The sequence below is a fragment of the Chiloscyllium punctatum genome, chromosome 20 (genome assembly GCF_047496795.1).
Source record: "Chiloscyllium punctatum isolate Juve2018m chromosome 20, sChiPun1.3, whole genome shotgun sequence".
NCBI lineage: Eukaryota > Metazoa > Chordata > Chondrichthyes > Orectolobiformes > Hemiscylliidae > Chiloscyllium > Chiloscyllium punctatum.
In genome coordinates this window covers 86417247-86430466 of record NC_092758.1, presented here as the reverse complement: position 1 = coordinate 86430466, position 13220 = coordinate 86417247, and the positions used below count along the sequence as shown (strand labels likewise).

The following is a 13220-nucleotide window of genomic DNA, read 5'->3' as shown; positions in this document are numbered from 1 at the left end:
AATCCTAATCCTGCACCCCCACCCCCATCTTGATCCATTTAGCCACAAGAGCTATATTTACCTCCTTAAAAACACGTAATCTTTTGGCCTCAACCACTTTCTGTGGTAGTGAATTGCACACATCGTGGGTGGCATGGTGGCTCAGTGGTTAGAACTGCTGCCTCACAATGCCAGGGACCTGGGTTCGATGCCACCCTGCCATCTGTGTGGAGTTTGCACATTCTCCCTGTGTCTCCCTGTGGGTTTCCTCCGGGTGCTTCAGTTTCCTTCCACAGTCCAAAGATGTGCAGGTTAGGGTGGATTACCCTTGCTAAATTGCCCCATAGTGTCCAGGGATGTGTAGGTTAGATGCATTAGTGAGGAGAAAATATAGGGTAGGGGAATGGGCCTGGGTGAGTTACTCTTTGGAGGGTCGGTGTAGACTTGTTGGGCTGAAGGGCCTGTTTCCACAGTGTCGGGATTCTAGAAAAACAGGCTGACCACACTCTGGGTAAAGAGGTTCCTCCTCATCCCAGACGTAAATGGTTTACTCCTTATCCTTAAACTACGACCCCTTATCCTCAACACCCTCACCATCAGGAGCATCCTTCTTGGATCCAACCTGAATACTCATGTTAGAGTTTTATGGGTTTCCATTGAGATCCACCCACCCCCCCCCAATTCTTCTAAACTCCCGTGAATACAATCCTATCAACTCAATCTCTCCCATCCCAGGAATTAATTGGATCAACCTTTGCTCCAACCCCTCTATAGAAAGAGAATATCCTTCCTCAGCAAAATGTCTGCTCCTTTATTTGAATCCTGTCACAAACATTTCGTACCTGCTGCCCCTTTACAGTTATTTGCTGTGACTGGTGCACAGTTTTCCCAGTTTATGGTCATTCAAATAATAATCTGCCTTTTTTTTTGCTACCCAACATTTACCAACATTCTACTGCATATTGCATACATTAAGCCACTTATTTATCCTGTTCAAATGCTACTCAAACATCTCCGTATCCTCCTCACAACTCACCTCCCACCCAGATCCTTGCATCTCCAACATGAAGGGTTCATATCAATGTCTTTACTGTGCAGCCCTATGTTAATGTCCAATGTCTGAGCTGCTTCATCAGCCCTTTAAGCAGATTGTCTCCTCTATATTGCCAGGAGCATTGTGTGTGCTTTTTTTTTGTTCACAAAATTTTACCAACAAAAGACATCCTGTATCTTGGACTCAGAAATAACTCCATGGAGGCCAGCATCCCGTCAGTAAGTCGCCCCTTATTTACACATGCACAGTACATGCTCTCTGACCAACTAACTCAGAGACAGTCCCTATAGTAACAAGAGTCTCTGAGACTCCTGTTTATTTTTTTCTCTTTTATAGTGAGCTGCCTTCTTAAACTATTGCAATGCACATGATATAGTTGCAGTCTCAGTGCTATTAAGGATGGAGTTTCAGGATTTTACATAGCTGAAATAACTCCATATACCCTTTATTTATGTATGTATAGCACTTGACACTGGTCTAGCTTCCTCAGAGCTAGCTCTCAGAGTGAGCAGAACCTCTGACCTTCCTGTTTTTTTTTCAACCCCCACACTACCGCCTAACTGCGGTAGTGCGAGACTCCTGTTTTTTTTATTTTTAAAATTTTCTTTTCTTCTTTTCTTTTTTTTTCTTCTTTTTTCCCAGGACTCAGAACTCTCACCTCCTTCTGCCTCTGCCTACTCCTCCTTCCTCTTCTTCTTCCTTCCTTCCTAGAGCTCTCTGGATGTGGGGCAACTGGTCCAGGGACAGTCCCCTTCCTCTCAGACTCCTTCAAGGAGGAGAGTCCTTGCACGTGCACACACTCACATTGATCCAGCTCTCGAAAGGAAAATACCCGAGTGTCCAGCGAGAAGTCCTGTTTATCCTTTTTTCTTTATTAACCCCCACACTTCCGCCTAACTGCGGTAGTGCTTTTTTTTCCCCCAGCACCCATGGTGTGTGTGTGCAGGTGTGAGACACAGTGAGAGACACAAGGTGCACGAATCTTTATTCAAATTTCCACCACCAGGAAGAAAGGAAACACTCGAGTGGCCAGTGACAAGCACTGCCCTTCTCATCAAAGGGCAATGCTGTGTGATCAAAACAGTGAAGGGAGGGCAGGGATTAAATCAAAATAAATGTTTTATTTTTCTCTATTAAAACCCGCACACTACCGCCTAACTGCGGAAGTGCGAGACTCCTGTTTTTTTATTTTTAAAATTTTATTTTTTCTTTTCTTTTTTCTTTTTTTTCTTCTTTTTTCTCAGGACTCAGAACTCTCACCTCCTTCTGCCTCTGCCTCCTCCTCCTTCCTCTTCTTCTTCCTTCCTTCCTAGAGCTCTCTGGATGTGGGGCAACTGTCCAGGGACAGTCCCCTTCCTCTCAGACCCCTTCTACCGCCTAACTGCGGTAGTGCTTATTTTTTCCCAGCACCATGGTGTGTGTCTGTGTAGGTGTGAGGCACAGTGAGAGACACAAGGTGCATGAATCTTTATTCAATTTCCACCACCAGGAAGATATGAAAAACACCCGAGTGGCCAGTGACAAGCAGTGCCCTTCACATCAAAGGGCAATGCTGTGTGATCAGAGATTCCTGTTTATTTTTTTTTGAAGATTCCTGTTACTTTTTTTTTCTTTAATTTAACCCCGACACTACCGCCTAACTGCGGAATGGCTCCTGAAGAAAGGCTCATGCCCGAAACGTCGATTCTCCTGCTCCTTGGATGCTGCCTGACCTGCTGCGTTTTTCCAGCAACGCATTTTTAGCTCTGATCTCCAGCATCTGCAGTCCTCACTTTCTCCAATCACTACAGACTCATGTTCACAAAGCTCTTGTGTGCTCTCTGGTCTGGTAGCTTCAATCAATCCAGTGTGTCAGCAGTATCATAATCAGTTTCTGAGCCATGAAGTTTTGGGATCAAATCCCACTCCAGGCTTTAAACAAAATTCAAGACCAATACTCAAGTGGATGAGAGAAGGCGTGCCTCACTGGTGTCACTTTCTCAAAGTAAGTGTGAAACCAAGGATCTGTCTGTCTCTTGTCGTGAATATAAAGGATCCTTGTCACTATTTCAGAGTAGACAAGGGGATTACCCAGGGTGCCCGGGTGAATATTTACATCTCAGTCAGTATCACAAACTAAAATATTCTGGTTATTACCGCCTTGCTGTCTGTTGTGTGCAAAGTTTATTGCAGTGACTCCTACATTATAATTTTGATTGCATTACTGACTGTAAAGCACTTTGAGACTTAAAGCATGCAGTTTAAGAAGGCAAATCCACACCACCTTCTCAAGGGGCAACAAGGGATGGACAATGAATGCTGGGCCCAGTCAGCAACACCCATATCCCACTAGTGAATATTAAAAAAGAGACACCCAGCAGTTATGAGAAACTGTGTATAAATGAAAGTTTTTATTTATACATGTTTATGAATTGGCTAAAGCAAATATGAAGAGAAAAAGAACAGCTTGTGTTTTTGAAAAAGCGAAAGAACTGCGGATGCTGTAAATCAGAAACAAAAACAGAAGGTGCTGGAAAAGCTCAGCAGGTCTGGCAGCATCTGTGGAGAGAAATCAGAGTTAATGTTTCAGGTCCGGTGACCCTTCCTCAGAGCTTGTGTTTTTCTCATTGGCCTTAAGAAGCAGGGTCCATTGTACTTTAACAAGGCAAACATCAGACGATAATTTCCGGATTCTCGCCTGACTCTGTCCGGGTAATCAGTCAGTCGATGTGACAGAAACCCAGAGGGGTGCTAATGTGTGTACTTAACCTTCAAAGTGTAAGGTTGTGTTTTTTATGGGGGAAATAGCTGGAAAGTCTCCCAAACAGAACATCAGAAGAGTTTAATAACCTCACAGAGAGTTAATGGAAGCTGACGACAGTGAGAAATAATCCTGAGCTGTTTAAATCGGCAAGGAATGTGTGAAAGAATGTATAAGACTGAGAGGAGATCGGAGAAGGAGGTTGGGGAAATTAGTAATGAAAAGCTGCATTCGTCACATATGAACTCATCATATTTTGCCAATAAGGGACAGATTAAATACTTTATTTATTGTAGCAACCCTGTATAACTTTTGAAAGCTGAATTATAGTAATTTCATTGAGAACAGTATTCATTGATTGAGGATAAAGCATGCTGTTAATGTGATGGTAAATGAACTGGGATGAAGAGGAAGGTGTGAATAAGATTTATTACACATGGGGTTTGCCAGTGACCCTGAACAAATTGCTGTACTTAATAGCCACCTATAGATCATTGCAAATACCGAGTTCATTTTCACCAAATGCCTGCAGTAACCTGGAAACATCCCTGATAACGTATAGAGCTAAATGGTCAGAAGTCACAGGATACTCGATTATATTCTCAACAGGTTCATTTGAAATCACAAGCTTTCTGAGGGCTGCTTCTTCATCGGGTTTCATCTTGTCTTATGCACCAAACCAGTGCCTACTGTTTTTAGTCTAGATAATGCACGGTATTATTTTATTCCAAAACTGCAAAAGGTCTGACAGCTAGATAGTTATGATTGGGCAAATCTTTAACCAAAATTAAAATTGAGATCACAAGACGACCCTCTCCACCATCTGATATGATAGACAAGAGACGGAAGACACCAATATGACTCCTGATCTGATGTACAAAGTTAAAAATCACACAACACCAGGTTATCGACCAACAGGTTTATTTGAAATCACAAGCTTTCAGAGCGTTGCTCCTTAGTCAGGTGAAGTGAGCAGTGCTCCGAAAGCCTGTGATTTCAGATAAACCTGTTGGACTGTAACCTGGTGTCATGTGACTTCTGATTTTGTCCACCCCGGTCCAACACCGGCACATCCACATCAGAGCTAAATGGGGTCAGGGTGAACAAACTGACATGGTCAGTGCGTCGGGAATGGCAGAGTTCGGTATGAAAGGTGGTGGGTGCGTATGAGTGACAGGAGTGAGTGCATATGCAGTGAGGGGCTGGGTGCATATGCAGTGAGGGGGGTGTGGGTACTGAGGGTGTATGAGTTGCTATGACATGGGGTAAACTCTCTTGTTTAATTTAAAACCAGCAACACAGAAAAGATTTATCCCATGCAGTAATCTAAAAATTTGAGAGGCCAAGAACTGTGTAAAGTAAAAATTAACAACCTTATTTCTTAGAATAATTAACTAACCACTATTTATAACCCCTTCCTCTAACCTATCTGTTACCTTCCCTTCCATAATACTAGTCTGATAAAACTCCCAATTAAGATTTACAAAACAACACTTCTTATCTCAAAACCAGGCAGCTGTAGGTTCTTGTCTTTGGATCTTATTGTGTCTTCTCCTTGTTAGGAATTTCTGCGTCACAGGTTACTGATCGAAAAGGTACTTTTAAGAGAGATATTTTTTCAAGCAGTCTGTTACATGCTAGGACTTAGCAGTTCTCTTCTCAACTGTTCAATTTCCCCCGTTCTTACGCCCCAGAGCATCAGATTGTGTCATTGGCATTTAAGATTGTCAATTCAAACTTGATTGGAAATTGGTTATTTTTCAGGATATAATTTAAATTGATTGGCCAAATTCAAATTTGTTTTTATCTCCAGGCAACGGACTAATCGAGTTGTTCAACCCAATGTGGCACTGTTGCCTTATTGGTGCTGTTTCCAATAGTTCTGCTGCTTTTAATGCTTTTAAAGGTAAACCCACATCTTCATAACAGGGTGCATATCCGTAACAAATGAGGGTTGGGTGTGACCAGGGTGAGCAGGTAGGCGTATGCCGAGTGGTCAGGTTAGCGTGAGGTACAGAGTGTGGGGTCCATGTGAATAGAATCCTGAGGTCTTGGACCTGTGTGTTTTCCTCCCTTCCCAGAGCCATTGAAATGATACTATCAGCCTTAGTTAACCAGAGGTTTTGATTCCACGTTCAATGTAGACGCTGCCATGTAGTTACCAGCACGACTTGCAATCTGTGTGGCTGAAATGTAACAGTGTTCTTTCCCTTGTCTTGCAGACGCTTAGAACAGAATTTGATCAAGACTGTGGGAGCTGGTGCCTTTAGCCAGTATAAGAAGCTCAAACGCTTGTAAGTATTCAGGTGTTCATTGAAAATCAGGTCAAACCCAGTGATTCGGTAACTGTTTGTCTGATGGCATCACATTAATAACATCAACCTTCAGCCTTTCAGGAATCCATCAGTACCGAAGGTGACACAGCCTTGCTGATGTTTGATGGTGGGAATTGGCTGGGTTGGATTTGTTCTGATTTCTGACAATTAAGTGAAAACAAAACATTGGGCCGTGCCCATAATGATTGGCTCAAACAAAAAACACTAATTGATCAGTGAAGCAAAATGACCGGTTAGCTGTTTGTGAATTGATAGACAATTTTCGACATTGTCAGCGTTGCAGCCATTCTGGGACAGTACACGGAGAGGTCCAGTTCCTTCTGGAGCACAGTTCTACTCCCAGATTGGTGTCGGTAACCCAGACTTTGTTGCATTGTGAGTGATCAGCCATTTTGTGAAGTCCTGTAGAGTGAATCAAATTGGCTGAGGACTGGCATCAGTGATCTTGAGACCTCAGGAGAAGGCCAGGATGAATCGTCCACTCTTCATTTCTGGCTGAAGAGAATCACAAATGCTTCAGCCTTTTGCACTGATGTGCTGGGCTTCCCCCATTATTGAGGATGGGGATATTTGTGGAGTCTACTACATACCCAGTCAGTTGTTTAATTGCCCATCACCATTCATGTCTGGACATAGCAGGATTGCAGAACTGAGATTTAATAAGTTAAATTGCAGGAGTGCTTAGCCCTATTTGTTGCATGCTGTTTTGACTGTTTAACGTGCATGTGGTTTACTTCACCAACTAACTTCACACTCTGACTGTCCCAACATTCCCCTGCACAGCTCTGCTCAGAACAATGTGCCTTGTAGTTCAGCATACTTCCCATTTCTGCAGTATTCCCAAATGTCCGCGAACAGATTAAAATGGAGGAATGTGTGAGGTACTGGGAAGAGCGTGTATTCCAGTAGCTGTGAAAAGCTGAATTTATCCTGCTCATGCTTTCTTTACAATAACTCTCCCATGGCTTCAGCAGGCAATAATGATCAGAACCTTCACACTCCTGTGCAATTTCATAATTAATTCCCTACTTAATGTTTCTGATAAAATAGCAAGAATATTAATTAGGGTTCTCAGTATAATTAAGCAGCTGGCACTTTGCTCCCAATGATGACGCAGCCACAGCATCTCCCCAGCTTACCTCAGAGTCACCCTCCACAACTGTAGTCCACCAAAGCCTTCACTGACATTCACATCCCAGCTTGCAAGAACCACTCAGCCTCAGAGAGGAGATAGCCTGAAGTGGCTCTCTGATGAGAGGCAGAGGCACCTTGGTAGCGAATGGCACTGTGTGTGCCCAACTCATTCACAATGCAGTTGGTACAGTTCCAGTGTCATAGAGATGTTCAGTACAGAAACAGACCCTTCAGTCCAACTCATTCATGCTGACCAGTTATCCTAAAGTGATCTGTCAGCAGTTGGCCCATATCTCTCTCAGTCTATGTCACATAGAAACATGGTGGTTAAGAAGGCATTTAGCACCTTCACCTTCATTGCTCAGACTTTGGGTACAGGAGTTGGGACGTCATGTTGAGGGTGATTAGGCTGTTGGTGAGACCATTGCATGATCGAAACCTGAAGGAGAATCACACACCCCCTGCCAAACCCTGCTGACATTCATTGCGGAATACAAAATAGACAATGATGCCCATTCTGCCAAATCATCACACTGGGCACACTGCAAGCCAGATGACCGAGAAGGTTTCATGCCACCAGTGACCTGCTACCCTTGGTCAGATCAGAGGTACAATTCAAGAAAAGACCGGGCACTCTCAGGGTCATGGAGATATACAGCATGATCGAAACCTCTTCTGGAATTCTGTGTCCTGTTCTGGTCACCCTTTTGATAGGAAGGATATTATAAAACTGGAGAGGGTTCAGACAAGATTTACCAGGATGTTGCCAAGTTATGAGTTATAAAAATAGACTGGACAAACTGGGACTTTTTTCACTGGAGCCTAGGAAGTTGAGGGTTGACCTTATAGAGGTTTATAAAATCATGAAGGGCATAGATAACAAGGTGGATGGCAAGGGTCTTTTCCCTAGGGTGTGGAAGTTCAAAACTAGGGAGCATATTTTTAAGCTGAGAGGAGAAAGATTTAAAAGAGACATGAGGGGCAAAGTTTCTTCACAGAGAGTAGTTCATGTGTGGAATGAGCTAGCAACACGAGTGATGAATGCAGGTACAGTTGCAATGTATAAAAGACATCTGGATAAGTTCAAGAATAGGAAAGATTTGGAGGGATATGGACTAAGTGCAGGCAGGGCTAGTTTAGTTTGGGAACGTGGTGATAGCGAGGGCTGCAGATGCTGGATGTCAGAGTTCATAAAGAGTGGAGCTGGGAAGGCACAGCAGGTCAGACTGCTTCGGGACTGATGAAGTGTACTAACACGAAACGTTGACTCTGCTGCTCCTCCAGTGTTGCCTGACCTGCTGTACCTTTCCAGCTCCACTGTTTATCGACGCTATTGGAAACATGCTTGGTGTGGATTGGTCGGACCAAAGGGTCTGTTTCCTTGTTGTATGACTCTATGACTCGACTATCTAAGCATTTCATTGTTAAAGGAGTGCACACGTGAAATCCCTTCGCCTTACAGTAAATGGAAATGGGCTTTTGTTTAAAAACGCCAGCCACTCTGGTCGAGCAACAGACTGATGAGTTTCACATGAGCCATTCAGATGGTAATGTCTCATGGGGAGAGTTCAAGGCCACCGCAGTCTTTAGAATTGTTCTGATTCTGAATAAGTGAACCCAACTGACATACTTGACACGGCAATTTATACCAGAAGTGTGAAGGTGCAAAACACAGGTTTGAAAAGAGACTCGGATCACGCAGCCAGTAATTGGCACCATTTTTTCAACATTTCATTCAGAATGTCAATGAGCAGATTGAGGGAAAAGAGTGCGGGGCACTGGGAAGAGAATATAATCAAGTAGCTGTGAAATGCTGAATTTATTCTGCTAATGTTTTCTTTATAGTAACTCTCCTATGGCTTCAGCAGGCAGTAATGATCAAATCTTTCACACCCTTGGAGTAATTTCTTAATTAAGTGTCTACTTAACATATCTGATAAAATAGCAATAATATTAATTAGGGTCCTATATATAATTAAACAACTGGTGCCTTGCTCCCGGTAGGCAGACACTGTAGCATCTGACTGCTTTCATGTTCTGTGCTCAATAATAAACTCACCAAGAGCGCCAGAGACTGAGGGATGACCTTATAGAAGTTTATAAAATCATGAGGGACGTGGAGAGGGTGAATAGTCAAGGTCTTTTCCCCAGGGTAGTGGAGTTCAAAACTAGAGGGTGTAGGTTTAAGGTGAGAGGTGACAAATTTAAAAGGGATCTAAGGGGCAACATTTTGTACAATGACAACATTTAAAAGGCATCTGGATGGGTATATGAATAGGAAGGGTTTAGAGGGATACAGGTCAAGTGCAAAAAAATGGGAATCAATTAATTTAGGATAGCTGGTCGGCATGGATGAGTTGGACCAAAGGGTCTGTTTCCGTGCTGTGGGTGGCACGGTGGCACAGTGGTTAGCACTGCTGCCTCACAGCGCCAGAGACCCGGGTTCAATTCCCGCCTCAGGCGACTCTCTGTGTGGAATTTGCACATTCTCCCCGTGTCTGCGTGGGTTTCCTCCGGGTGCTCCGGTTTCCTCCCACACTCCAAAGATGTGCAGGTCAGGTGAATTGGCCATGCTAAATTGCCTGTAGTGTTAGGTAAGCGGTCGATGTAGGTGTAGGGGTATGGGTGGGTTGCGCTTCAGCGGGGCGGTGTGGACTTGTTGGGCTGAAGGGCCTGTTTCCACACTGTAAGTAATCTAATATCTCCATGACCCTGAGAGTGCCCGGTCTTTCCTTTAGTTGTATCTCAGATCTGGCCAAGGGTGGCAGGTTACTGGTGGCAGGAAACCCTCCAGGTCTTCTGGCTTGCAGTGTGCCCAGTGTGATGATTTGGCAGAATGGGCATCATTGTCTAGTTTATATTCCTCAATGAATGTCAGCACGGTTTTGTAACGGGTGTGTGATTCTCCTTCAGGTTTCAGTTGAGCAATGAAGTTTTTAGGGGGGTCAATTTTTGATATCCTCCTCTTCTGAATGCCTTGGAGTAGATTTTGACTTTGTACAGGATACAGAGCAAATGGGGAATAAAATGGGGCCTACAGTCTAGACTGTGGGCTACTGTGTGCCAGTGGATGGGATACAGATCAACTGGTTGCTTTATCCTGAAAGATGTCAGGGATCTGGAGTATTGTTGGTCTCATTCCATCAAGTGTGAATCCATTGCACTCCTGACTTGTGTACAGTGTTAATGGTTCAGAGGTTTAAGTTGGTCAGGAGATGAATAGTTCAGCACAGAATTCCCAGCCTCCTACCTGGTCTTGCATCCAACATATTTATTTGACTGGTCCAGTTATGTTTTTGGTCAGTGGAGACCCCAGGATGTTAGCAGTGCAGCTTAAGTAATGTTATTGTTGTTTGAAAGTAAAGAATAATTGATTAGACTTTCTTTTGTTGGGGGTTGCCATTTCCTGACAAAAACATTCCCTAGCATTTATAATCCCAGGCCTGAGTACGTGCAGGCCTTGCAGCTTTTGATTACTTGTTACTTCCAAGGAGTCATGAATGATGCTGACCATGGAGCAAACATCAGAGAACATCGCCTACTTCTGATCTTGGGCTGGTAGGAAGACCATGAGTAATGGTTCAAATTGGTTGACACCCCCCCCCCCCCCCCCCAAACCTGCCCTATAGAATTCTGGCAGGGTTGCCATAGAACTGAGATAATTGGCATTCAACAATTAAAAAGCGTTGCTCCTTGTGCTCAACATGACTCCAGGCAGCAGAGACCCTTCTCTGTAATTCATTATCAACACTATCCCTGCTACAATACCTCAGTCCTGCATTCGGTCAAAGGATATTTTGATGTCAATGAGAGTCGCTCTTCAGTTCACTCCTGACGTGTAGCTTTTTTGTCCATGTTTGCACCAAGGTCATAATGAGGTCTGATGTCAAGTGTTCTTGAAGGAATCCGTACTGAGCTTTGGTGAACAGATTGGTGTAGCACTGTCCATGGCCCTGTCCACTGATTTTGGTGGACAGATCACAGAAAGCCACTATATCTTTACAATGGCCAAGTGTCACCATGCTCTGATATAAAAGATTCCCATCTAATTTTGTGTTCATTCGGAGAGCATTAAACAGGCAGTTATCCCGTCACTCCATTAGTCAGGCTATGTATTAAAACAGTAATCTAAGTAAGCATAAAGCCAGACAATAAATGTAATTCTGTAATGTCACATGAGTGCACAGTTAGTTGTTAATAAACCTCCAGACATGTGACTCAATTTGAACCTACCTTTCTGTGATCTGTCTTCTATGGGTTGACATGTGGAAAACCATAACCGCACCACCTTCCATTGGGACGGCACCGTGGTTAGCACTGCTGCCTCACAGTGCCAGGGACCCAGGTTGAATTCCAGCCTCGGGTGATTGTGGGAGTTTGCATGTTCTCTGCATGGGTTCCTCCCACAATCTAAAGATGCGCAGGTTAAGCAGATTGGCTGAGTTCACTTGCCAATAGTGAACAGGGACGTGCACTCCGGGTGGGCTATCCATGGGAAATGTAGTGTTACAGGGACATGATGGTCTGGGTGGAATGCTGTTTCAGGCATCAATGTGGACTCGATGGGCCAAATGGCCTACTTCCACACTGTAGGGATTCTATGATTCATTGCTTTGCTGAAAGAAGACTGTGAAATAGTACTTAGCCAGATCAGATTCAACGTGCACGTTGTGGTTTAGCTATAGCCAGACAATTACCTGGTCATTCCCACTGACCTGAAATTTAATTGGACCAGCTATAACTGAGTGAGGTACTGGGCCATTTCAGGGGACAGTTAACAACTCAGTGCAATGTCGGTGCCACATGTTGCCTGAAGACAGAGGGATTCCCTTCCTACTAGACATCAATCAGTAGCGTTCATAAAAACCATGCTGGCTACCATATGGTCACTTTTATTGATCAACTGAATTTAAGATCTCCATGCACGGCGGGATTTGAACTCACATTCTCAAGGTTAATAATCCGTTGCATATTCCGAATGCCACAGCACTGGTTGTACATTCTTTATTCATTTGGCTTCGTTACTTTCTTAAGTTCCACCCTCTCCACTAATCTTATTGAATGTAATTGTTTAAGGAGATATACCGCGGGACTCAATATTTATGAAGCTCCTACTGACTAATTTGAATTTCTTTTGGCGTGAAATGAGTTCAACTTGAATGGTGAGGTAAGATGGCAGTCACTAGAAGATTGCCATTTTCAAACCATGCATTTTTTAAAAGATCAATTAAAATTCTCTCCCTATGGTATTTTTCTCTGCCCTACAGAGACCTGAGTAAGAATCAAATCTCAGAGATTGCAGCAGATGCATTCCAAGGACTGCGGTCGCTCACCTCACTGTAAGTGTCATTGTAAAGGTACTTTGTTTGTGTGGTCAGGTTGGAACGTATTCTGGGTGGATTTTCTGTCTTGTGACTGAAACTCAAACTGAAGAGCTGATGGCTCCTGCCCCAATTGTCTTTGTGTTCTGTATTTCGTTCTCTGTCTCTCTCTCTTTTGTTTCCTTTTTTTCCGTTCCTCTGTGACCTCCAGATTTAATAATTCTAATACTTCCCTCACTGACCTCCTCCAAATCATGTGTCCTTCCTTGCACCAATGATGTGGAGATGCCAGTGTTGGACTGGGGGTGGACAAAGTTAAAAGTCACACGCTCCAGGTTAAAGTCCAACAGGTTTATTTGGAGGTGCAAGCCTTCGGAGCACTGCTGCCTGATGAAGTTACGCTGGTATTGTGTGGTTTTTAATTTTGTCCTTGCAGCAAGTCGTCTTCGTTAATAATTCCCTGTGCTCATGGGGTTATATTGGCTCCTGCTCAAGCAATGTCTCAATTTTGACACTTGCTTCTGTGAGTTTGTCCTTCACTTTCTTGATAGTCCAGTGTTACAGATCCCAAAATATCTGCACTCCTCCAATCCAGACCCCTTCAGGCTACATGCATCTGGCAATTTATTGTATTTCATGCGCATATATCTAGGGGA

The 13220-nt window shown here is 43.7% G+C and overlaps 1 protein-coding gene across 2 annotated transcripts in view; it reads left to right on the top strand.

Moving 5' to 3' along the window:
• LOC140492241 (slit homolog 3 protein-like) overlaps nt 1-13220 on the top strand; it is a 670939-nt gene that overhangs the window by 499142 nt on the left and 158577 nt on the right. For both annotated transcript variants that reach the window (XM_072591156.1, XM_072591157.1), the window contains 2 exons: nt 5996-6067; nt 12511-12582. In XM_072591156.1, coding sequence (XP_072447257.1) covers nt 5996-6067; nt 12511-12582 — 144 coding nt within the window. The remainder of the gene's footprint in view (nt 1-5995; nt 6068-12510; nt 12583-13220) is intronic.